The following is a 25,234-nucleotide window of genomic DNA, read 5'->3' on the forward strand; positions in this document are numbered from 1 at the left end:
GCCCTAACCTCTGATAATTTCAGTTTTTACTTCATCAGTTTTCACTTTCTTATTTTTTGTGTAATTTTTCTATTTTCATGTTTTAGCTTCCATTTTTGTGCCTTTGAGCACTGCATTTTTCTTAGTTTTTTTTTGTTTTTTGTTTAGAGTCTCTTCTCCTGTTCTAGTTTTTTCCTCAGTTTTTTTCCAAATGTGTTTATTCCCTCTGCTCTTTGATTTACTTAGTAAGATCCTGTACTTGGTGTTAAGTTTTATCATTTTGTTAGTTTATCCTTATGTTCTCCTAGCTTTTCAGTTTCAGTAATCTCCATGTTTGCACTGCATTATGGTTATTTTTTAACACAGAAAAAGTGTTATTTTTACCTTCTTTTTACTGATGTTTCGACAATCTCTGCAGCCTTCTTTAGAGTTTCGCCACTGTTAATGGCATCACTTCCCTTCCTGTTTGTGTGTTGAGTTGCCGTCCTGCTTCACTAATGTATGTTTTATTGCATAGTTTGCGTGGGATTTTATATATGACTCCACATTAGTGTTCTGCTGATATCTTGTCTTTGGGGTGTACAAGTCTTTTTCTAACTGTAATGTATGGTTTTGTTGGTGTACTTATGTGGTGGTTTTTCATTGTTGCCATTATTTTCTGTTATGCCTTTTATGTATGGTTACATAAACAGAATAGGAAGTGTATTCTGGTCAGAAATCACAACCAACCAACAACAACGGAGGCCTGCTATTAGAGCCTCACAGGCAGGATAACTGCAAGGCCAACTTGAACTGTTCAGCTACTTGTGAATAGGTGACTTTTAGCGGACGAACTTGCTATAGTTGCATTTGAAAAGATGGCTCCCAACACCTATGATGAAGCTACTTTTCAGGCGTAGAAAACAAGTCATACTCATACACAGACTTGGGTGTGGAGTGTTGGACGGTGGGTGGGATTGTGAACTGTGATGACAATATAAACTTGGGAATAAGAAGGACAGTTTACTACAAGAACCTTTGGCTTGAACAAACACGACACAAAGATGCCTAAAGGACACTGCTGCCGAGTCTTTGGCTCTGCTGCAAAATATGGGTTCTTGTGATTCAGACGGGGGAGGAAGAATCCATTCTCTTGCGAGAGAGTTTTGGTTTGTCTTCAGATGTTGAGTTGTGTTCCACGTCAGAGAGCAAAACCCCTCCAAACAAGAAAGGTTGACTGGAGACACAGACAGGCAACATTTTGGAACCTGAAATGTTGGAATGTTTGAATGAATTGTCACTACACCACCGATTCACATGTACAGGCTAGCATGCTAGAAGGTGCTGGATCTTCTTTCTCCCTCTCTCTCACTCCATGATTCACACCCATTAACGTTACTTATTTTTTAAATAAAACAATCACTGTTACGTTAAAGGTGTTCTTCACACCTGCTGACAGTTTTGACTGAAGGCTTCAGTCTTCCTCAGAGCATCTTCTAACTTTCTGCCATCTTGTCCTTCAGTAGAAACTGTCAGCAGATGTGAAAAACATCTTTAAAACCACAGTGTTTGTCTTATTAAGGAAAATAAGCAACTAGTTTATAACAAACATTTATATTTATTACATTCACACACACTCACTGATGGTTTATAGAGATAAAGCTGAAATCCTCTTGGAGCTGCTGCTGGAGGAGGTGTTTATGAGCTGATGGTTCTCAGGGTGTTTTTCCAACTGTTCATTTGAATTCTTATAATGCACTAAGAAAGGATCTTCCCACACATAGCCCCACCAAGATTTTTCCTCACCAGCCTTCAGTGGTCAACTCTGCACAGGCTGACCTTCCATCATAGTTGTCATTTAGCATTTTATTTAATAATTTACTAAGCAGATGTTTACAATTGTAAAACATATTAGATGCACCAATAAAAATGGGTCAGTTTAGGTATTCAATTTTAATACTGCTGTTTTGTCCAAAAAAAACCATTTTAACAATGTTTTTTATTTTGCTGCATTTTTGTCACTGTGTAAAAGCGAAGGAGAAGTTTTTCTGAGCACAACACAACGATCTTATTTCTTATTTTTATAGTTAACTTTATTATCACTGTATCTTAAAAAAATGTCCATTATGTGCAGTGTTGAGAGTATGGCGGTACAAAAGTAATTAATTACTGTACTGCATTGCTTTTTGCTGTAATGTGGTAATGTAAGGCATTACAGGGAAAGAAAATGGTAATATTTACTCGGTACAATTGTCAGTAACGCGGTAATTACAGTGCACTTTTAAACCCAGAATCAAGATGTAGGTTTCTTAAAAATTAAAATTGCGGAAAGCCCAAAATAAAGAGCCGGTATCTACATATATGACGTCATTTATAGAGCTCCGGGAGTTGACGTCACTTCTCCCGGCATGCAACAGTTCAAATCGAAACGGCGCCATATTGGCAGGCAGAAGCCGGCAGCTGGACTATTTGTTATTGTCAGAAAACTCAATCAAACGGGAAATATGGTAGATTCCTGTTGTGCCCCAGGATGCAGAACAGACACGGACGACATAAGGAATGAGCCATCTACAGGACTCCCCAAGATCCGGAGCGCCGCAAACGTTGGATCATTGTAATAAAACGCGCTAGTGACCGGGCTAAAATGAAGCTGTGGGACCCCGAGAGTAAAGGTTTTCGCTTATGCAGCGACCGCTTCATATCAGGCACTTAAACCAACGTTTCCTCAACTGTGTATGGTGTTTATTTTAAATGCTTTTATTATGATTCTTAGTGGGCTTCCTAAACTTATTTTGGCGTGGCTTTTTCTGTCTTATTACTCACAGCAGCAAGTAAACGTAGCGTAAAACGTTGCCTCGTGAGTTCTGCGTGCTGCCGTTTACGTGTTTTATGATCACAGCAATTAACCGGCTAAGCAGTATTTCATTTTTAAGCAATGGTTGATCATTTGTCAGATCATACATAAAAAGCACTTTGGATTGCTATTATCTGTCTCACCGAGACTACTTACGTGTAAATCTGTTATTTGTCCGTCCATCCATCCATTTTCATCCGCGTATCCGGAGTCGGGTTGCGGGGGCAGTAGCGTGACTTCCCTCTCCCCAGCCGCCGGAGCCAGCTCCTCCGGGTAAATCCCAAGGGGTTCCCCGGTCAGGTCCGGTGTTGTGCCGATAAGACGTCCGCTCCGACAGCTTCTGGCGTTTTTAAAAAGTATCCCAGGGGCACGGTAAGGGTCGGAGATGTTTAGTCTATTTAATTTCTGACTATATAAAACGATTTCTTCTGTTTTAAAGTGTGAAGTAAACTCCGACGAAGTAAAATCCAAGCGGATCCCGTTCATGTTCATGGTTACATCCGTGTTTGTTTACCTTTTTTGCATGCCAAAATGGCGTCCACTAACTGAGAGTCACGTGGGGTCCGGAGCTCTATGGACTCAGCTTTGCGGGCATTCTATGAGCAGAGAGGACGCAGCGGTAACGGCTCAAATACTCCAGCTGTGTCCTGCGCGCGGCCGCTGTTATATTCACAAAATCACTCCACCAAAACAAAATAATTAACTTGCGATCGCTCATATCAGCCCATATTCTCTGTACTTTCTGTACTTTTCTGACGTGCTTTGCCTCAGCTGAGTTCATAATCTGTGCCCTCGCCCGGTGATTTCAACTCATTGCTGCTGGAGCGCAGCGCATATTAAGCTTTCTTTTTATTTTTTTGCGTTCGGTAGATCCCTTTGGCTGAATAGTTAAAAAGGAGGAAATCTAGGAAACAGTTTTTCTGGAAGACGGAGAAAACATGCAGCATGCAGGAAGGTTAGGGAGAGAAAGGACAGAGAATAAAAATCAAGAAAACAAAGCAAAGTGCTTGAAAAGAAAAAAAGTAGGTAGATTTATCCCCAATAGACATTTTTACCAGTGAAAAGCAATAATATATAAGCATTTAATATTTATACATGTGATAGAATCAGATCACACCAGAAGTCAGTCCCACATCCAGGGCCGTATCAAGGCATTTGGGGACCAAGGCAAATATAGGCTTGGAGCCCCCACCACCTCACATCCTGCTCATTTAATCTAAGATGGCAGCGTGCTGAGAGAACAGATTGTTGTTGCTTTTATTTAATAAAGAACTGTTATTATATCTGACTGTTTTTAACAGCAATCCTAGCTCAGGCACCACATCACCTTCCTCTGGATGTGTCATGAGTTCACTGAGCGTCACATGACTTATTTCGTATTGAAATTGTTTTGGTGAAAGTAACTGAAAGTAATGCAAAAGTAGTGTAATGCCTTACATTTTAAAATCAGTAATATTGTAATGTAATCAATTACATTAAAATGAGGGTAACAAGTAATAAATAATGCATTACAGTTTTGAAGTAACTTGCCCAACACTGATTATTTGAGAAATCACCCAGAGAAATCACCCATTCCTATGCAAAGTAGGGCCAGTCACGATTATGTAAAGGTGCCGTGAACTGCCAGCGTATTAAACATGTTTGTTGAAGAGACATGACGGTGTTAATGAAGAAATCAAAAAAGGAAAACCTCATTGGTGTCATTTGTGGTAGACAGACGAACAGTGAGTGGTAATGAGTGAATTTACGAAACAGTTATTAAGACACTAAATGGTGAAGAGCTCTTCTGCTGCTTGTGGTGTTGGCTCAGAAGCTTTGAATGTATTTGCTGTAATGAAGTGTTCTTAACTCCTCTGTTAAAAATGCTCATTGACAGATGTGATACATGCATGGTTTTATTACTAAATAGCAAAAATTGTAATGTGTGTTTATTTTTTATAAAAGAAGCTTTACACTAGAAATAAAAGAGAGTACAGAAACATTTACCTCAGTGCAAGGAAAAATAAAGGGACTGTATCTTGTAATAACGAGGATGTTAAATAAAACTTTGTAATATCTGGATTATATGGCCTCATCTTAACATCATAATTTATCAAGAAGTTCAAGATGACCCTCCAGCAAAAAAAAAAAAACAAAAAACAAAAAAAAAATCCTCATTGCCCTCCTCCCTCCCCTCCTGTATCCTGAATTCTTCCTTTCTATGGATCAAGCCCTGCATCAACTGGAAAAATGTGTAGATTGCCCAGAAGGGGGTCGGGCTTTTCTCCTAAATGGGCAGATGGCAAGTGAACATAACTATTCTGACATTTTGAAGCTTTGTTTCTTCAAGGAGGAGCAGGCCCTCCCAAGGGAAAGAGAATCTTGAAGGCCAATGAATGTGAGCAATTTCAGAAGTCATAATAATCTAATAATGATGCTCTTCCAGGAAGTTGTTTTCCAGTTAATGGATAGGTCACCGGGATGTAATTTAGTTACAATGTTTCTTAATCATATATGCATGCAATGTATCCTTCTTTTTTTATTTTTGGTCTCCAACCTCTCCATAAGTCATCTCAAATTTTGTGCATTTCCTGATTTTTAAAAACTAAATTGGGAACCCTTCTAGATGGCTTTAAGATGTCTGCAAGGGATGTTTTTTTATTTTTAGTTTGACTATTTATTTCAAAATACCACACACTAAGAAATAAGAGTCCTTGAATTTTTTTCCTAAACACTATTCACTATTTGTTGCCATCAGTTGCAGCCCTGTTAGATACTTGCTTTAAAGGGAACTGTGCAACGTTTTCATATTTTTATATCATTTTCTTGAGTCAGTATGTGCTAAAATGACCCTTTACAGGGTTAATTAAATGTCACCCAGCCCTCTCTGCCCTCTCTAGCCAGAATACCACAATTCAGAGTATCTGGCCTGCTCCCATGAAGTCACGTATCTTGCACGCAGCAGCAGCCTGCGATCCATGTTACACCTCAGAACAGGCAAGCTACACCTGATTAGCATTTATTGTAACGTGTTCATCGGTGCCAGAAAGTAAATTTAAGATAATGTTAGCTTGATATTTGAGCTTCCGTTGCTATCAGCTAATTGTGCGTTCGCTCTCCCCTCGGTACTTGGACATTTTGAGTAGGCAGAGAGAAAGAACTCTACAGTTTGGCTTCGCTTCACTAAATATGATGGGTGACTGGGTGATGATGACAACAGCTACAACAATCTGAGACATCATCATCTTAATCTGCTCCAGCAGGTAAATAAACTGTTTAAGATAATATTAGCATGTTACTTTAGCTGCTATCAGCTAACGGTAAGTTCGCTTCTTCCTTGTAACTCGGAAATTCCAACTTCAGAGTATGAAAAATCAACAGTTTGAAAATGAACAGCAAAAGGAATGAAGATACACAGTAAATTTAGTTCACAGCAAAGATGTTTGCTTCTGTTTAGTTAGCTGTTTTTAAGATTACAAGGACCCACTCATCACACAGTTTGTCCAGAGGGGAAAGGAGAGGAAAAGGAGTACATGGAGCTGGGTTTAGTTTGTGAAACACCACAATATTAAAATACAAACAATTGTAGGGTATCAAAGTTTGTTTTAGTTTCATTTGTAGTTTATAGTTTATAATACATGGTCTCCTCATCATAGTTATTCCAGAAGGCAGAGAAGAGGTTTAGGAGTACATGGAGCTGTTTTTATTTATTTATTTATTTTGCATCATTTAGAAACAGTTGTGGTTAAAAGTTTTCATATTGAAGAATTTTGTACATCACTACGATGATAAAATACAAACAATTGTTATTTATCATGATATTTATCCAATATGGTTAAATATTGAGAAAAAATGTTTAATTCAAAAAGAGAATGAATTAATTATTAAACACTCAATGTATCAAATTGGTACTGTTAAGCACCCGTATCGATTCCTAGGTACTGGGAATTGGTACCGAGTCGATTAAAATGTGAAAGTTACCCATCTCTACCCGTCTGTGGTCACCAAGCGCTCTGGCTAACTCTCTTAGTTAATAGTAAAATGACTAGCCGACATGCTGGAGCCTGCGTCCAGCATGTTTCCTGCAAGTTTTAGATCATGAACACAGATTATATGATTATTTGGGGATGCATCACTCCCGTAGAACGTAATGAAGGCTGAGGAGACATTTAATCTGTTAGATTAATATGAACACACAGCAAGGAGGAAAGTTCCAGTTTCGTTTTTAATGACGGGCGATTGGAATAGACTAGAGGGAGATACAGGCATGCTCAAACTACAGAATGAATTTTTTTTAAACATGTTTTGTTGGATTGAAGGCAGGTCAGGTCATCACTTTTTACATTTTAGCCTGAAACTTTTTCAGGATTTTGATCTATGTGGTACAAATGGTTAACCCCCAGAGACCCACGGTTGTAATATTACAACATCAGATTTAAGTCTACAAAAATAAACCATCCCCATTTATTTTTATTTTTAAAACCACATTTACATTGCTAATAGGTCCTATTGTTCAGTTCTGCAACACTATTGGCTGTTAAAATGTGTAAATAGGCGCGTTTATCTGGCCTCCTAGAACAACATGTGAAAGGTTAAAAAAAGATTTTGCAGTTGTTTTCTAAATTTGGGTTTCTGGGGGTTAATTGATATTTGGTTCCATGCATTTCATTTTGCCCCTGTTTTTGTTGGTTATCTTTTTATAGTATCTTTTTTCAGTAAGTTGGAAGCATTCGTACTATGCTTTTCAGACCTTGGTTCTGCAAGTAGCTCACTATCAGCACTGTTAGGTGGAAGCCTTTCCATTTTAGGTGGGAAGCCACTGTAGCTCTGATTATTGGTACTTTGGCTCATTCTTTACCTTCTGATTACTGCTGCACCTGTGTCTGCTCTGATTTGTACTCTGTATGATCTTTTTTCCACCTTTTAAACTTACAATCAGACTTTCAGTGGGTCCAAGATGCAATCAAGTACATCCTAAAAAGGTTTTAAATGGCTGTGATTTTGTTCATTAGAATCAGACAATCTTCATGCAACAACCATGATGCAAAAAAGTCTTGAATGATTGTAAAACCATGGTTGATTACACCATTAGTTTAATTCTACTTGATATGTGTTTGCACTCGCTTTTAACTTGTGGTTTTTAACAACATTTTATGCTTTGCTAAGATTGTAGAAAATAAAAGTTTAGAGTTAGATTCTGTCTGATTCTGTTGTGCATCGCATGCAAACAGTCATTTCTCGTAGCTCAGCAGCAGCAGCTGCAGCAGACAGACAGAGGGGGGCGAAGGACGGTGCGAGTTAGCACAGAGAGAGACAGGCGCTCTCATCAGTGACGGGCTCACTGGCTGTGTGGACAGAGCTGTGGCGCAGGAGGAGGAGAAGCGATGCAACGGGGGGGGAAAAGCTGCCTGAAAACTGGAGGAAAATGAGCGAGAGAGGGAGGCGGGATAAACAGAGCGATCACAGAGGAGAGAGAAGTCATTCAGAGCAGAGAGAAGGAGAAAGCTGGAAGACGAGGATACAGAGGGAGGAAAACACACAGAGAAGCCTTTCCTAACGAGCAGAGAAACAAGAAAGTGTGTGCGCAAAGTGGAAAAGGAGAAGAGGAGGAAGAGAAGGGGAAGCCCAGCAGAAGGTTAGGACCAACGCTTAACTAGCAGAAGAGGAGGAGGAGCGCGATACCAAGTTGATAGATTTGATTTGGATTGAGTATTTTTAGGAAGAAGAGCGAAGACATGAGAGGAATATTGAGATGAGAGATGCTGCCTCTGAGTCGGGAGCAGAACTAGAGAGGAAGAGGAGGAAGAGAGACTACCGGGAGACGGATACCAAACAGTGAGATGCTGAGATCAGAGAGTCAAAGAACAGATTAGCTCTGGTCTGCTGTTCCGCAGCAAACAGCTGTGCATGAGTGTGCATCTCTTTTTGTCCACGTGAAAGTGTCCGGTACGGCTCTAACGGGGATGCCGAACAGCAGATCACTACGAGATGAAACCAGCATGTTGTCATCTGAAGGAGCCAATAACCAGCTAAAGCTGAGCCCCTGGAGGGATGAGACGTCAAAGAGTCAATGTGGGACAGGAAGCAAATGAGCGTTGGAGACTTTTGTCAATGAGAGTTTTGACTTTGGTAAGGAGCTGATTACGACGTCTGACTGACAAACACCTCTGCAAGCCAGCGAAGCTCAAAAGCACATTGTTACAACTGAAAGGAGAAGAAAGCACTTTGGTGGAACAAGACAAGCCCTCAGTCAGCAGACTACACCTCTCCAACCAACCCCCCACCATCATTTCATTACCTTAATTATCTCCTTCTCTTTCATTTGCTTTCTGTCCTCTTTGCTTAGGCGCTAGTATTTTGTATTCAGCCTCCTTCTTTCCTCTCTCCTCCCCTGCCTCTTCCTCTTTCATTCTCTCTCTCTCTCTCACTCTGTCTCATCACCTCTTGGTTACTGTCACACTAACTGCCGTGGATGCAGGGCTCACTCATGTAGAAGACACCTTGCTTAGAGCGTATTTCCCTCAGTTTTTTTCTCTTTCTTCCCCTGCTGAGGTAGATGATTGGAAAAATGCTGTGAGACATGAAGTGAAGACCAACAAGTAGCTGCTGCTGAGTTCTTCACACCTGCAGCGCCAGGAGAGGACTTCAGAGTGTAGCATTCATGTAAGGGTTCTTTCAAATGTTCATGCCATATCATTGTGGGTATCCCTGCATGGGGTAATAGTGGTTCTAAGGCCAGACGCATATGCATGTGTGGATTACAGCAGTGGATTTATCCTGGAGCTACATGTGGACCCCGGCCCCTGAGGCCTGGCTGGGAAATGATGCCTCTCCTGCGGTTGTAGGAGCACTGTGGGCAGCAATGGCCCTTGAGGGGCACTGTCTCCGTAGGGGTTCCCCGGCCATGATCAGGAAGGGACGTAAGCGACGTCACACAAAGCCAAGTCTGGCTCAGATCACATCCACGCTGCTGTCAAGGACACGTCTACATGGCCTGCGGCATGTTTGCGTCCCTGGTGGCTCCGTTGGCCGCAGGGCCTTCTGGTTGTTGGCCCTCTGCACCTCCCTGGGGTTGCTTTTATCCTGGTCCTCCAACCGTCTGCTCCACTGGCTCTCTTTTCCCACCTACACACGAGTCCACACCGAATGGGCCAAAGAACTGGCTTTTCCTGCTGTCACTATTTGCAACAACAATCCTGTTCGCCTCTACAAACTCTCAAAGAGCGACCTGTACTTCGCTGGCCACTGGCTTGGCCTGCTGCTGGCTAACCGGACAGTGAGACCCATGGTTCTGGACCTACTGCAGGAGGATCGCCGGGCCTGGTTCAGAAAACTCTCAGACTTCAGGCTATTTCTGCCACCCAGAAACTTTGAAGGAACCAATCTAGACTTTATGGACCGACTCAGCCACCAGCTGGATGAAATGCTTCTTTCCTGCAAATACAAGGGAGAGCCCTGTGGAGCGCACAACTTCTCCTCTGTAAGTCAGGCTTCTTGTGTTTTGTTTATAAAACTTTTACCATTTTACAGGAAAGCAGTTGTCTCCACCTGGACTATTTAGTAATGTTTACTTTTAAAATCTGTGTACCATGAACATTTACTCTTCCATAGAAAAAAATGTGATAAAGTAGTTTGACCAGCAACTAGGATCACTTTACGTCAGCGAAATGGGTCACGTGTGGGCCTAAAATATGCTTAACAACCACTAAAAATGAACAAAAGCATGTATTTTTCATTTTGCTGAACCCTGATGAGACTTTGTGGATTAGTGTGCTCACTCCTCTCATCGTCACTCAGCGTGTTTGTGCTATCACAGCTGTTTCTTCCACAATACCACAAACACGTGTTTCTTTAATTCCATGTGATCTACTCGAGATCTGAGCTGCAGACGGATGATGAGGCGGCTGAGAAGTGTGTAACCTGGGTAAACGTCAACCTCATCTCAGAAAACAACCGTCATGTTTTAGGTAGAAGTGAAAGCCCAGCTTTGTGGGGTCTGTTCCAAAAGGAAATCAATTAGCAGCTTTGTTGTGGGAGATAAACACATTTTACTTACATAAATGTAAAAATCTTTAAACAATGGCAGGAAGGACAAAGTGGTGGAGCTGAGCTCAGAGGTGGACTGTGTGAGATTTTCATTTTAAATGTCCAGTTTGTGAGCATTGATTTAGTTGGTTTTCCAGTGGTGAGTAGCTGTGGGAAAACTAAAGAAACCCCATACGGGTAAGAAATCAAACATATTGTCTTAGAGTGAGAAAAGTCCATTTGTTCTTCTCTCTGAAGAAAATTCGTGCAAAACATTTAAAAACAGCAATACTGTTGCCATAAAGGCATCAGAAAACTGTTATTAACCCATGATGATGGAATAAAAGCATGCTGCTTTCTGATAACATAATTTCTGTAATCTGATTAGTAATCTTTAGTTCCTTCAGGTCTGTTCTGATTCTGGGGATTGACATTTGGAAGTCTGCGCCAAAATGCAGACCATGACAGTACAGATCATTTTGCAAACACAAACACAGATAAGCAGTCAGACCAAAGAGAAACGTGGTGTGTGAAACATTATTTCCCTCTCGCAGATTTCATCTCTTCATACTCGGTACCTGTAGAACACCTGTGCAATTAAGAAATCACTTGAATAGAACTCGACCGACAGCATGATGGGAAAAGGCAGCACATCATGCTCCGTTCTGAAGAGATTCAAGAATAAAATAACTCACAGCAACATCTAAAGCTCTGCAGGCCTCACTTGGTTCAGTTCATAGGTCACGATTCAACAATAAGAATGAGTGAAGCGAGGAAAATGGTATCCATCAGAGACTTCCAAGACAAAAACCTCTCTTTATCCCCAAAAAGAGATGAAAGTGAAATGATTTGGTTTAAAACTGACACTGTATTGAAGGAAAAGAACACAATGCCAGTAGTCAAACATGGTGGTGGTGTGATGATCTGAGTTTGATTAGTTGCTCCAAGATCATGACTTTCTGTAAAGGATGGAACGATGAATTCTGCTCCCGAACGACAAAAGCTGACCTTTTTCATGCTGGAACATCCCCCGAACGGTAAATGGTCTGCATTTGTGTAGACGTTTTAAATCGGAGACAGAAAAAAGTCTAAAACAAGGACAACAAAGCACTTTCCACTACAAAGATTCACACTCTGGTAGTGATGAGCTGCTGGTTACAGCTCTAAAGGGACGATTCATTAGTGAAGCTTTTTTGATGTGAGTATGAAGTAACAGCAGCGTTAGACTAGTAAAAACTGTAAGATATTTGCAGGTAAAAGCTGCTTTCCTTGCAATAATAATTGGGTTAGGATTTCTGTAGTACACATGAATCTGAGATCAAACTGTTTAAATTCATTTAAAAACCTTTTTTAGTATCACAGCAGTGACCTCAGTTCAGCTTTCAATTAAATTCAATTCAGTTTTTACAGCGCCAACTCACGACAAGAGTTGTCTCAACTTTCTGTCTGTTTACTGTTTGCTTACAGGCAAACAAACAAGCTTTATGTTGCTAATATTAAAATTCATTTGTAAATGAAATCATTATGAGCTGGCATTTATACATACTAAAGTCATTCTTCATGTTTTAGATATGGATCTGTTCATTCATTAGTAACACGTTATGACTAGGCTAAAATATGATCTCTATTGGTTTGCATGACCATATTTTTCTTTTCTGTTTGCATCCACACCTTAAAACTGAAACTCTGCGTTCTGTTTACCTGATATTTTTAAGCAAAAACTAATATTAATATAACTTTTAGAAACAGCCCTTAAAGATGTGAGCGGAGTACTTTTATGTGTTTTTCCAGCTCAGCGGGAGGTGCCGCTCTCTCCGCCTTCCTGTCTTTTTGCCCTGACAGAAACCAAATGAGGCTCATCACTCTGCTGCCGTGTGAATCGTAAAAATGTAATTGCAGCACAGAGGGAGAGATTTTTCTACCTGGTTGATTTCAGGTGCAGACTTCAGCTCAGCATTAGTATGGTTCTGTTGTTATCAGCTTTGTTTCCTCAGTGTTCACGGGTCACTGTCTATGTCAAGGCGAAGCATTCAGTCAAGTGGATCCCGATGTGAAGACTCATTTCCAGCGTGAAGCCTGTGTTGTCTTATAAGATGAGAACAAGGGCTGTCTGTGTTGAGAGTAAAACTGCAGCAAGTTCACCAGACGGAATGATTTTCTCACATTTGAGATATCTGAATTTGGAGTACGGATGGTTCAAGCCGCTGATGGAAAAATGTCCTCCGAGAGCAGCTGCTGTGCAAACGTAAAACTATCTGTCTGCTTTCTCTGAGGATGAAACCAGGAAGGTTATTTATGGCCAAGAGCTTTTCCAGTTGTTTGCCTTTTCTGCATTTTCTTAAGCTATAGAGCCAGGTTAATGTGCTGATTAGAAGCAACCTGTTGTGCCAGTCTTCATCTTTCTCATCTTGTTGTAACTCATGTGGGGTTCACGTTGTTAACAGGGTCTCAGTGGTTTTGCTAATCTCATTAGGCTCCCGCTGCAAGTCAGCAAAGGCTCCTTAAGGCTCGCTCAGTATCACTGCTTTTAGAGCTCCGTCACCACGACACCCAAAAAGATACAGCAGCCATGTCAAATGGGTCGCCAACAACACAAGTGCAAAGATGTGAAACTAAGTAAGCATGTAAATACTTGACTTGAGGGTGCAAATTAGTATGATGTGATGTTCATTGTCTTGGAGAGTAAGTGTGAAATCTGGTTTTGATAGGACTTGATTTTTGCAGGCTTAAGAGTCCAAAGAAAGCTTTGAACTGTCAAGCAACGAGTTGCTTCAGGGGTGAGAAAGGAAAAAACCAACATGACTAGTGGTTGGAAATGAGAGATGACACAGAGACAAAGGTGCCTGGCTGGGAATACAAATAGGTCCCATAACTCTGGCCAGTCCCTTGAGCGGCAGGGTTTCATGTGCTGAACCCACTGTATCATAGAAAGCTAGTAGCAGCAAAGCAAATCAATAAATCTATTAGGCTCAAGCTGTAGTTTATGATGGTCTATTTTGTTCTCACATCTCCAACAGTGATGTACTCTCAGCTACTCTACAGTGAGTCCCATCAGCGGGGAGTGACAGAGCAGGAGAAGTGTGCCAAAGGCAAGGCTAAGCGCTCACACCATCCTCAATAAAAGTAAATGACACGTTAGCAAGCCAGGGCTTGTATGTGGAGCAGATACACATCTCAACCCTGCTTCCCAAAGCTCCATCCAGAAACAGATACTGCATCTGCGATGACAAATTAAACTGTGCTCCAAGTTTTAGAGCACCTCCTAATCACACTCCGGGCGGTTAATGATTATTTCTGAATATAGTAAGCCCCTCTGAGTTTTTCATGCTGGCTGCACATGAGAATAGTCTCCTACACCTATCTGCTGCATCAGCTTCTGGTTTTGCGTACAGAAAACAGCAGAGAACGTCTCGGTTGGTAGATGCTAACCGTTGGCATTAGCAACTTCACCCCACCGCAGAACTCCTCCAGGCTTGTGTTATTTGTGGAGATAAAACATCAGTGTTGCAAGTCAGTGGTAGAGCCGTGCTGTTGTTATCCAATCCGAGGTGCGATGCCCAAATATCAGGAAATAAGACTATTAAACCAGCCGTCTGAAGCTCAGTTGTGGTGTGGGTCACTTCTATTTCCTGGAAATGGTGCACCGGTATTTTTTTTTTACCCCCAAGTACGACTTACAAAGCATTCATTCTAGAGACCACTGCGGTTGTATCGATTAACCTTAGAATACCACTGTCAGGTGATTTTCACCCACACAGTTTTTGTCATGTGATTTTCATTGTATTGCTACTGTCTGAGTTTCACGGGTCCTTGGGTAGCTACAGGCTGCTCACTGATGTCACTGAGGGCGTGCTTGTTTCCCTCCTCCCGTCAATGGTTTTTATTTCAAGAGGGCGTGCTCTTAGGTGATTTTCACCCGGCGTTAGTGATGGAGAGTGACATATTTTTCACAGTTGTCAGTGATTGCAGGAAGGCTGTACCATCACCAGACAAGGCTAGCATGTCCCAGGAATGGATGGACCAAAGAACAAGTTTCCAGTTCTATTAGTTTTAGTCAGGACATCTCTTGTTAAAGATCACCTGATTTTTTAATAATTTGGCTGCCATTTTTAAAGTGTCCCCCATGGTACCTTATTTATTTTAGGTGATATTGTATATCGGTACTACAGTTTGGCATACAGTGTTGTACTTTTACATAAATTGATGAAAGCTGTCTTTTATCTGGGATATTTTATTGAGTAAAATATACCTGACGTTAAAGATGGTGTTACTGATTTTAGCGTTAGTGTTCTGGGGTTAAATGAGTGATCCGGGCCTTTAATATTTTATCCTTTTCAATAAGGAAGGTGTGCTGATTTGTTGCTACCATGTTTCTGAACTGTGAAACACCTCTCCCTTGTCGACATGAGGTAGCAAGGGGTTCTTGCAAAGTCATTACCACTTTCAGTTAAAAGGTACAGCCCTGATGATGTTTTAAAAATAAGTGCATGCTAACTTCTGTTAAAATACTTTCTTCAGCCACGGTGTTTCTCTACCTAGGTGGGAGGAGTGCAGCTTTTGGATAGAAAGCAGAGTGAACTGTGATGTATCGGAAGTAAACACAGAAACACAAACTCCTGCAATAGGATGGACATGGCTGAACATCGTAATGTAAACTCAATAGTTAGATCAAAATCATTTCAGATATTACATGGGCAACATCACTCATTCTCATTGATTATATGTACTGTATCACTCAACCCTTCTCAATATCAGTGTAAAAATTGCTCTAATATACTGAATATGTTTTTTTATTCTATATAAAATCACACTTCTCTTGCTGACTGCCCAGCACCGGATGGCAAATGCGTCAGGTGCCTGACAGGTAAGGTCAAACAATGAGGGGATCAGATTCATTAAAGTGAACCAAAATAATGCTGTGTTTCAGTGTGAATGCTTCCCGGTCTCAGCTGTCAAATGATCTGCTCATGCGTGCTCTGTTTACTTAACCTGTGCAGGTGGGTAACGGTTATGTCATTACACTGGAAACGCTGCTGTACACACAGGTCACTTGATGTTGATAGAATTAATTGAGCCTTTGTTGTTTCAGCAGTCACCAATGGGTTGTTTAGCCTAAAATACATTTTTGAAATGCTTTACACATTTTTAGTTTAGTTCCTTTGTGAATTTGCCTTTGTTGTGTTGATCGAAGAGACTTAGGTGCGTCCGGCCTTAATAATCTCGTTTTATCGACTACATAATGCATTGCTAAATATAAATGGTGTTTGCAAACTGAACTGCCACCTCTAAGTAGAAGGTGTGATAATGCATTTGATTCATATAAAAGACAATTTGAGATGGATTTTTTTCTTTAGTTTTGTGTGATTGTGTCTGTCATGTCAGCGAGTATTGATTGTGTGTCCTTCTAAAAGACAGAACGAGCAGGATGCAAGTAGGATGTTAGATCGAGTGGAATTTATTGCAGAAAAGGTTGACAGATGCAACATCTTTTTATTCAGCCTTTTCTTTCTGAAGCTAAAACTATCTTAGGTTTTGCTGGCGGTGCTTTGGGATCAGCTCACGTTCCGTATCAGGCGCAGCTCTCTGATCAGACGAACTGAAGCTTATTTGTGAATATCCCTGAGAAGCAGTCCTTAAAGCCTGATTTATCACCACTGAGCATGAAGGAGCCTCTGATTGAGATGTAAGCACATCCAGGTAATAATGAGAGGCTCTGACCTTTTTCAGTGGGATTCTCTAAAGCGGACCACAAGCTATTGATTTAGCCTGAATGAGATGAACATGAAATAAGCTATAGCTCAAACCAGAGCTATTTCATTACCACAGGTTGTCCCATGCTAACCACACTCATCACTCAGGATCCAATCCTCACAATGAAGGGTGTTTTATAGTTTTATTTGGCCAGTTTTCACTTTCTGCACTAAAACGCCACAACCCCACTGTGTTCTAACTGAAACGGCCACAGCATTGATTATTCTTATTGCACAAATGCTGGGAAGAGCCAGAATCGAGTGGCTGTAGGACAGGAAGGCCACGGCGAACAACCACCTAAATCTCCTGTTGTAATGCAAGCGTGAACGCAGATTTTAAGATTATAATGAGTTAGTATTCAAGAGGTCGTGTTGACGCATAAACCACGGGACTTGTTAAAGGTTAGTGTTTAGAATAGAACGTTAATGAATGCTGTTCTTTCCCATGAATACCGTTAACTGAAGCTGTAGCAGGTCTCCAGTAGACCTCATGAGTTTTAAATTATCCATCTTTGTAATACTGGAGGAAAAAAAGCCGCCCAGTGATTATGTAGGAGACACAGTGAATAATGACAGAGGCAGTGATTGCAGTATGCAAAGGCATGTATAAATGCCTTGCTTGACCTCAAGTGTCACCAGTCTCTGCGTTTTCCTTGCAGTTCCTCTCTTATGCAAACTTATTACTCATGAAATATACGCACACTACCCACAAGTCAAATGAAATCCACTCTGATGACCTTTAGATGAAAACACCCACCCCCAGGAGCGGTGTTGTGTTTGACTGAGGAAAATTACAAATGTACGACACAGCCGTTAGCACAGCGGGGTAAAAAAAAGCTGCTGAAACATTCAAACCAGGTCAAAGATTACTCCAAAGTTGCATCAACAGTCTTCTGACACAAAATCAAAAACACTCCCACACAAAGATGAGATGTTAATGTTGCAGGGTGATTTTTGTCAGGTTGGTACATTCCACTGCTGTACATGTTAATCTTAAGATCATTTAAGATAAAAGTCAAGGGATGATAGTTTGGACTGCCACAATGAGAACCAATCAGAATATCCAACGATGTAATGAAGGAAACTGATACACTGACTGGGAGAATAAATGATCGTTGAAGAATAAATAAAATAATAATATGTTTTGTTTGGTATGTGTCCCTAACCTTATGAGAGTCTGTCTGCTTAGGTTGTTCTGGTTTTTCCCTCAGCTCCTCAGGCACTGATTATGATGTTTTTCATTAGTAATCAGCTCACCTGTTCCTCGTTTGTGATCATCTCCCTGAATGCAAGAGTTCTTCGGCTCATACACTCTTTGTCAGGTTATCGCCCAAATGCAGAAGCAAATTCTGTCTTTTACTAATTTCACTTTTGTTTATGAACTGAGGTGTGAATGTAATCAGAGGCTCTTCTACATACCGTAATTTCCGGACTATAGAGCGCACCTCAATATAAGCCGCACCTACTAAGTTTTTAAAAACACGTGGAACTGTACTTCTATAAGCCGCACCGGGCTAAAAGCAGCAGATATCTACCGGATATCTACTGGACTGAAAACGTAGTTTAACTGAACGTAACTGAACTGATCAGTATCAAACAAAACAGAAAAGTTATTGATTAGTTTATTCATCTTCCTCTTGCGCACCAAAGCCGTTAAAATCCTCTTCTTCAGTGTCGGAGTTGAACAGCCTCAGAAGAGCTTCGTCACATACCTTTTCTGTGGCGATGTTGGTGTCGCTGTCCGTGTTGCTGTCATCATCCCCGGGTGATGCTGGCTTCAATGAGTTCTTCCCGCTGCCGTCTCCAGCGCCAAACCATGGATTCATTCATGCCAAGCTTACGTGCGGCAGCACTGTTTCCCTCCTTTACTGCCAGATTGATGGCCTTCAACTTAAATGCAGCATCATATGAACTCATACGTGTAGTTACCATGATGAGGGGTATGGATTTGAAACAAATTCTTCGTCGTGCCGGCTGCTTGCATGTGCTAAATTAAAATGAGCACTTTCTTCGATTTCCACGTTTGACTTCCACCTGTTTCACTTTCTGCTAAAGCCCCCCCTGGCAGGTGAAGGAATAAAGCCGCACCTCATTATAAGCATCATGGTTCAAAGCGTGGGGGAAAAAGTAGCGGCTTATAGTCCGGAAAATACGGTAATTAGCTTTTCTAAAAAGTTATGCACTGGGTATTAGCCAAGGACAATTTCTTCCAACAAACTTTTGGTTTATGCTCTGATTAAGAGAATTATTCAGTCTGGTTATTTTAGTTAATGTGACCATCTTAATTGCTTATGAACTGTTGGTATATCTATTTAAAGCTGGGGTCCGTAATGGGACGTCATCAAGGAGAGGATGAGGAGATTTTGAAATTTGAAAGGCTACAGCTCCCGCCACTGCTCCCCCACCCCTTCTGGAAGGAGCTGAAAGCCGCACCTGTGCATCGTACCGTGCACAGGTGCGGACAGCAGTCATCAGAAAGCTGAAACAAAAGTCCGATGTCGCACAAGGTTGAATGCAACTCTAATCGCTTAGCTGCCATTCACAAAAGATTAATCCGCGGTTAGCTTTAAAGCTTCACTTCCACTGAGGGGTTGGGACGCTTTTTTATCTGTTTCTGTTGTAAAACATTAAACCAACATTGACGGCAACCCCCCACCCCCACCCCCCAGCTGGTGTCACGCAATACAGTTCATTGTTTTGGGAACAGAAAAACATCACTGCTTGTGACAAACAATAAATCACTGTTGTGCTGCTTTTGTATCATCATTTTGGTCGGCCTTAGAATTGCAAACGTTCATCACTGCACTGGTATGATGCAACGGTACACATTTGGGTTTCACTCCATCTCATGTTGACTTTTTACAAGGTAGGACGCATTCAAGGAACTGATACCGTCTGAACTTGTTTTGGTTGCTCCATTGCAAACGTCCAGTTGCTTCTGGCATCACCTTGAAGTGCATTTTGGGTCAACGCTCCGGGCTCGTGTAAGTGGTTTGTTCTGCAGTAGAGGGCAGGGAAGTGACTTAGAGGAACCATGAAAGATTACCTATAGAGCATGGTCAGATAGTCACATTTAAGGATTTTACAAGGTACCTCTGAATATTTGAATCTACATAATCAGCTTTGAATACAACAGAACAAGCAACACTCCGAGGATCATCGGTAGTTTAAAGTTAGCGATTGCAGTTGGAAACGGCACGTTTAACACATCTAGCTGTTTGTCATCTTTCTACTCAGTGCTTCCTCTCTAGTGTTCCTGTTTAAAGTCTGATCTGGTATCAATGCTCTAATCTATGAGCTGGAAAATGAAGCCATGGGAACATCTTAGCCTTCTTGTTGTTATCAGATTTTTGAAAAACTGATAGTTTCACACAGAAAGTTTACCTGCTGGATAAACGTCTGTATCGTCTTGCATTTTTATTTAGTTTTTCCATCTTCAGAGGAATGAACTCTAGGAAAAAGAGCAGGCATTTTCTGGTTTATTTTGCCCTCTTCAATTACTTCTGCCTGTGTGCCTTTCAGTAAGCACTTAATCTTCAGTTGCTTTAGTCAAGTAGCTCTGCAGTCAGAGGGTTGTTGTCTCTTGGATGTCTCTCAGGTGTGTGTGTGTGTGTGTGTGTGGTGTCCTACCGTAGATAAGGGCTCTCTGAAATACCTTTTGTACTAGAGGTTAAGAGTAAAGGGAAAAAGAGCACAAACAAAATTTAACAGACGTGAAACAACAACTTCTTCTTGTCTGAAAATAATAAAAAAAAGGGAGAAATGAGCAGATATGAGCCGAAGTTCTCTATTGTCAATTAAAGGCTGTTTATTTTTGATGCCTCTTTCAATGTATCCTTGTTTGATCATTTGTGTACCCCCCCCCCCCCCCCCCACACACACACACACACGCACACGCGCGGATCTCCTATCTTTTAGGATTAGCTGTTAAATTTGTAATAATGACCAAAGACTTTACTAACTTAGGAAATAAAGTACCTAGTTTTTTTAACAACAAAAAAGAAGTTACAATATTTATTTGTTCCATAAAGCAGTAGGAATGAAAAAAAATTCTATTTAATGTCTACTTAAATTAGATTTTTTTTATGTTGCTTACTAGACATATCATTGAGTTGATGGTAGGGATGGGTACCTTTGACATTTGAATTGATTCGGTACTAAATCCCAGTACTTAGGAATCGATACCGGTACTTAACGGTACCAATTTTAGATATTTTTGAGTGTTTAATATTTTAATTCTCTTTTATAACTTTTTTATTCACCCTGTGTCTTATTGATTTTTAGCTGTTATTTTTGGGAATTTTGTTGTATTTCCTTTTTATCTTTTATCTGTGTTCAACATGTTTGTGTAACGCCGGTTTAATTAACTAACATTTTTAGTGTACAGCGCCTTGTTTGGTTGTAATGCCTTGTGAATGCGCTTTATAAATAAAATTGGATTGGATAATTAAATATATATTTTTCTCAATTTATAACAATATTTGATAAATATCATGATAAATAACATACAACTGTTTGTATTTTAACATCGTCCTTGTAGTTTTATAAGCTGATAATTAAACTGAGGCAAACATCTTTACTGTGAACTAAATTTAGTGTGTATCTTCATTCCTTTTGTTGTCCTTTTTCATTTGATTTTTCCTACTGGGAAGTTAGAATTTCCGAGGAGAAAGCGAACGCATCATTAGCTGATAACAACGGTGGCAATGGAAGCTAATTTATCAAGCTAACGTTATCTTAAACAGTTTATTTAGCTGCTGGAGCAGATTAAAACGATGATGCCTCACACTTAGATTGTTGTCGCTGGATCATCTTCACCCAATCACCCGTCACCTTTAGTAAAGTGAAGCCAAACTTTAGAGCACGTTCATGTTCTTCTAGTCGGAAATTCGGAGTTCCGAGGAGAAAGCGAATGCACCATTAGCGGAATGGAAGCTAACATATTAAGCTAACGTTGTCTTAAACATTTTATTTACCTACCAGAGCAGATTAAGATGAGGATGTCTCACTTAGATCGTTGTCGCTGGTTTCATCATCACCCAGTTACCCATCACATTTAGTGAAGTGGACCCAAGCTTTAGCGTGCGTTCTTTCTACCATGCTGCTCTGTTTACAACTGGCTCACAGCTACCGACGGCATAACGCTCTTGCGCATGCGCAGCTGTCTTGGCAAGTTCTCGTTACGAAGGACGGGTACCGAAACGAGGCACCGTTTCAAATGATGGGAATCGGTGCTCAGTCGGTTCTATGGAATTCAGTCGGTACCTTTAAAAGTACCGAATTCGGTACCCATCGCTATTTGATGGTATGGACATAGTTAACATGTCCCCACCAATATCCAGCAATGTCCAAATAATCCCCGTCAATAACTTGACCGCCTCCACTAAAAAACAACAAACCATTTAATGTCTCATTACCCTAGAGGTGCAGAAAGAGTTAAATGATGTACTCTTGTTGAGTCCCATCTCCATAACACGTACTGTATGGCCAATGGGATTGGCCACGTGTGCTGTCATGGGAGACTCGGGAGACAAACCACACCAGTTGTTAGCAGCGCCAAAGCTAGAAGGAATATGTTCTAGTTGTATGCAAGACTCCTGTGTTTCAGTTCGCCGTGGGTGACACATGGGGCCAAAAGCGAGCGAATGTAACCGAGGGTCCTGAGAGGATGATGCTAAATGTATAAAAGCTGCACATGAAGAGAGACCAGCGGCCATGAACTCGAGAACCCACACACTTCCGTTCGTCACAATAAAAGCGCTGCACACCACATCCTCTGTCTGTATTAATCAAACAAGAGTCTCAACAAAAGTAAGTTACTTGAGGATGGAGGCAAAAAAAAAAAGAAGGTTGACGACACAAGGAGCTATTTTCCAAAGACATGTGTTGTCACTTAAAGTAAAGTTTGCTAATGAAACAAGTCCATCATAATAATGTTATTGGCAGTGCTGGGCTTTAGCGCTCAGCACACAGATTAATCAGCTGTAGTGATTAACCTGTTGCTTTACCCTTCTCTGAGAGATAAATAGAACTAACCATGTTAATCATGCTTGTCTTCCTCTGAGCATAAATCTACCCTCAGAGGGTAGATTTACAAGTTCGCATCATGTGCAAATCCATCATATATATCCACACAATGTGTGGATTTGGGGTGGTGGGTGTTATGTAAAGACCCCTTGACACATCACATGCCCATCTCAATAATTTTTCCATCCTCTCTCTCTCTCTCTCTCTCTCTCTCCCTCTCTCTCTCTCTCTCTCTCTCTCTCTCTCTCTCTCTATATATATATATATATATATATATATATATATCAAAGTAAAAAAATGTACAACTCTATTATTATTTTTATTTATTATCATTATTGAAGTGCAGTTTTGACTGTTGACAAAGGATAGGCCATTGTATTTATTGTTTTGGGACTTTTTTTATTGTTTTTGGTGCAACATTTTCCAACAGGGAGTGTGATTCCTTTTTTATTTAATTTTGTTTGTTATTTTTATTCATTTAGAAGTTCTGGTTCTGGACATTCCAATGTTAAATGAAGGTTTATTTGTTGCATTTTAAAGGGTGTACTTGCATTATTATGATATATTAACATTACATTAGTGGTTATTTTGGTCTAGATGATGTCGACAATGATATCGTTTATCATCAACAATTAGTTGGACAATATATCGTCCAGCAAAATTTGTTATTTTCCAGGCCTAGTCAAAAGTATAAAAATTATTTATACACAAACGGTCCCGATCGATAGTCTTTCTCCATGGCCTCACCAAACTCCTCCCACGCCCGAGATTTTGCCTCGGCAACCGCCACTGCTGCACCCCGCTTGGCTATCCGGTACCTGTCTGCTGCCTCCGGAGACCCACAGACCAGCCACGCCCTGTAGGCCTCCTTCTTCAGCCTGATGGCTCCCCGAACCTCTGGTGTCCACCAGCGGGTACGGGGGTTGCCACCACGACTGGCACCGGCCACCTTATGACCACAGCTAGCAACAGCCGCCTCGACAATCGCAGAGTGGAACAAGGCCCACTCGGACTCAATGTCCCCCACTGCTCTCGGGACGTGGTCAAAGCTCTGCCGGAGGTGGGAGTTGAAGACCGTCTTGACAGGTTCTTCTGCCAGGCGTTCCCAGCAGACCCTCACTATGCGTTTGGGTCTGCCAGGTCTACGCAGCATGTTCCCTTGCCATCTGATCCAACTCACCACCAGGTGGTGATCAGTTGACAGCTCCGCCCCTCTCTTCACTCGGGTGTCCAAAACATACGGCCGCAGGTCAGATGATACGACTACAAAATCTATCATCGACCTGTGACCTAGGCTGCCCTGGTACCAAGTGTACCGGTGGGCATCCTTATGTTCGAACATGGTGTTCGTTATGGCCAAACTGTGGCTTGCACAGAAGTCCAATAACAAAACACCGCATCTTTAAGAAGGGTGACCTGAGGGTGTGTTCCAGCTTTAGGGGGATCACACTTCTCAGCCTCCCTGGAAAGGTCTACTCCAAGGTACTGGAGAGGAGGGTCCGATCGATAGTTGAATCTCAGATAGAGGAGGAGCAATGTGGTTTTCGTCCTGGCCGTGGAACTGTGGACCAGCTCTATACCCTTGCAAGGGTGATGGAGGGGGCATGGGAGTTTGCCCAACCAATCCACATGTGCTTTGTGGATTTGGAGAAGGCTTATGACCGTGTCCCCAGGGGCACCCTGTGGGGGACGCTCCAGGAGTATGGGGTGGGTGGCTTTCTGTTAAGGGCCATTCAGTCCCTTTACCAGAGGAGCGTGAGTTTGGTCCGCATAGCCGGTAGTAAGTCGGACCTGTTCCCAGTGAGGGTTGGACTCCGCCAGGGCTGCCCTTTGTCACCGGTTCTGTTCATCACTTTTATGGACAGAATTTCTAGACGCAGCCGTGGTGTGGAGTGTGTTGAGTTTGGTGGCAGGAGAATCTCGTCTCTGCTTTTTGCGGATGATGTGGTCCTCCTAGCTTCATCCAGCTCTGACCTTCAGCTCTTGCTGGGTAGGTTCGCGGCCGAATGTGAAGCGGCTGGGATGAGGATCAGCACCTCCAAATCTTAGACCATGGTTCTCGACCGGAAAAGGGTGGCTTGCCACCTCCGGGTCGGGGGAGAGGTCCTACCTCAAGTGGAGGAGTTTAAGTATCTCGGGGTCTTGTTCACGAGTGAGGGTAGGAGGGATCGGGAGATCGACAGGCGGATTGGTTCGGCGTCTGCAGTGATGCGGATGCTGAGCCGATCTGTCGTGGGGAAGAGGGAGCTGAGCCAGAAAGCCAGGCTCTCGATTTACCGGTCGATCTACGTCCCAATCCTCACCTATGGTCATGAGCTTTGGGTAATGACCGAAAGAACGAGATCGCGGATACAAGCGGCCGAAATGAGTTTCCTCCGTAGGGTGGCCGGGCTCAGCCTTAGAGATAGGGTGAGGAGCTCGGACATTCGGGAGGGACTCGGAGTAGAACCGCTGCTCCTCCGGATCGAAAGGAGCCAGTTGAGGTGGTTTGGGCATCTGGTCAGGATGCCTCCTGGACGCCTCCCCGGGGAGGTGTTTCGGGCATGTCCTGCCGGCAGAAGGCCCCCGGGTCGACCCAGGACACGGGAGAGGTTACATCTCCAATCTGGTCCGGGAATGCCTTGGGGTCCTGCCGGAGGAG

The 25,234-nt window shown here is 41.9% G+C and overlaps 1 protein-coding gene across 4 annotated transcripts in view; it reads left to right on the top strand.

The window, feature by feature from the left end:
- The window catches only part of asic2 (acid-sensing (proton-gated) ion channel 2), an 808,019-nt gene that overhangs the window by 530,403 nt on the left and 252,382 nt on the right, over window positions 1-25,234 (top strand). The window contains exon 1 of one of the 4 annotated variants that reach the window (XM_054741302.2): window positions 7,796-10,271. The exons of the other annotated variants lie outside the window; for them this stretch is intronic. Within the exon in view, the coding sequence (XP_054597277.2) occupies window positions 9,537-10,271 (735 nt within the window). The 5' untranslated portion in view covers window positions 7,796-9,536. Of the gene's footprint in view, window positions 1-7,795; window positions 10,272-25,234 lie in introns of those variants that run through there. 4 annotated transcript variants of the gene reach the window in all.

This window comes from Nothobranchius furzeri, chromosome 5 (assembly GCF_043380555.1).
Source record: "Nothobranchius furzeri strain GRZ-AD chromosome 5, NfurGRZ-RIMD1, whole genome shotgun sequence".
Lineage (NCBI taxonomy): Eukaryota > Metazoa > Chordata > Actinopteri > Cyprinodontiformes > Nothobranchiidae > Nothobranchius > Nothobranchius furzeri.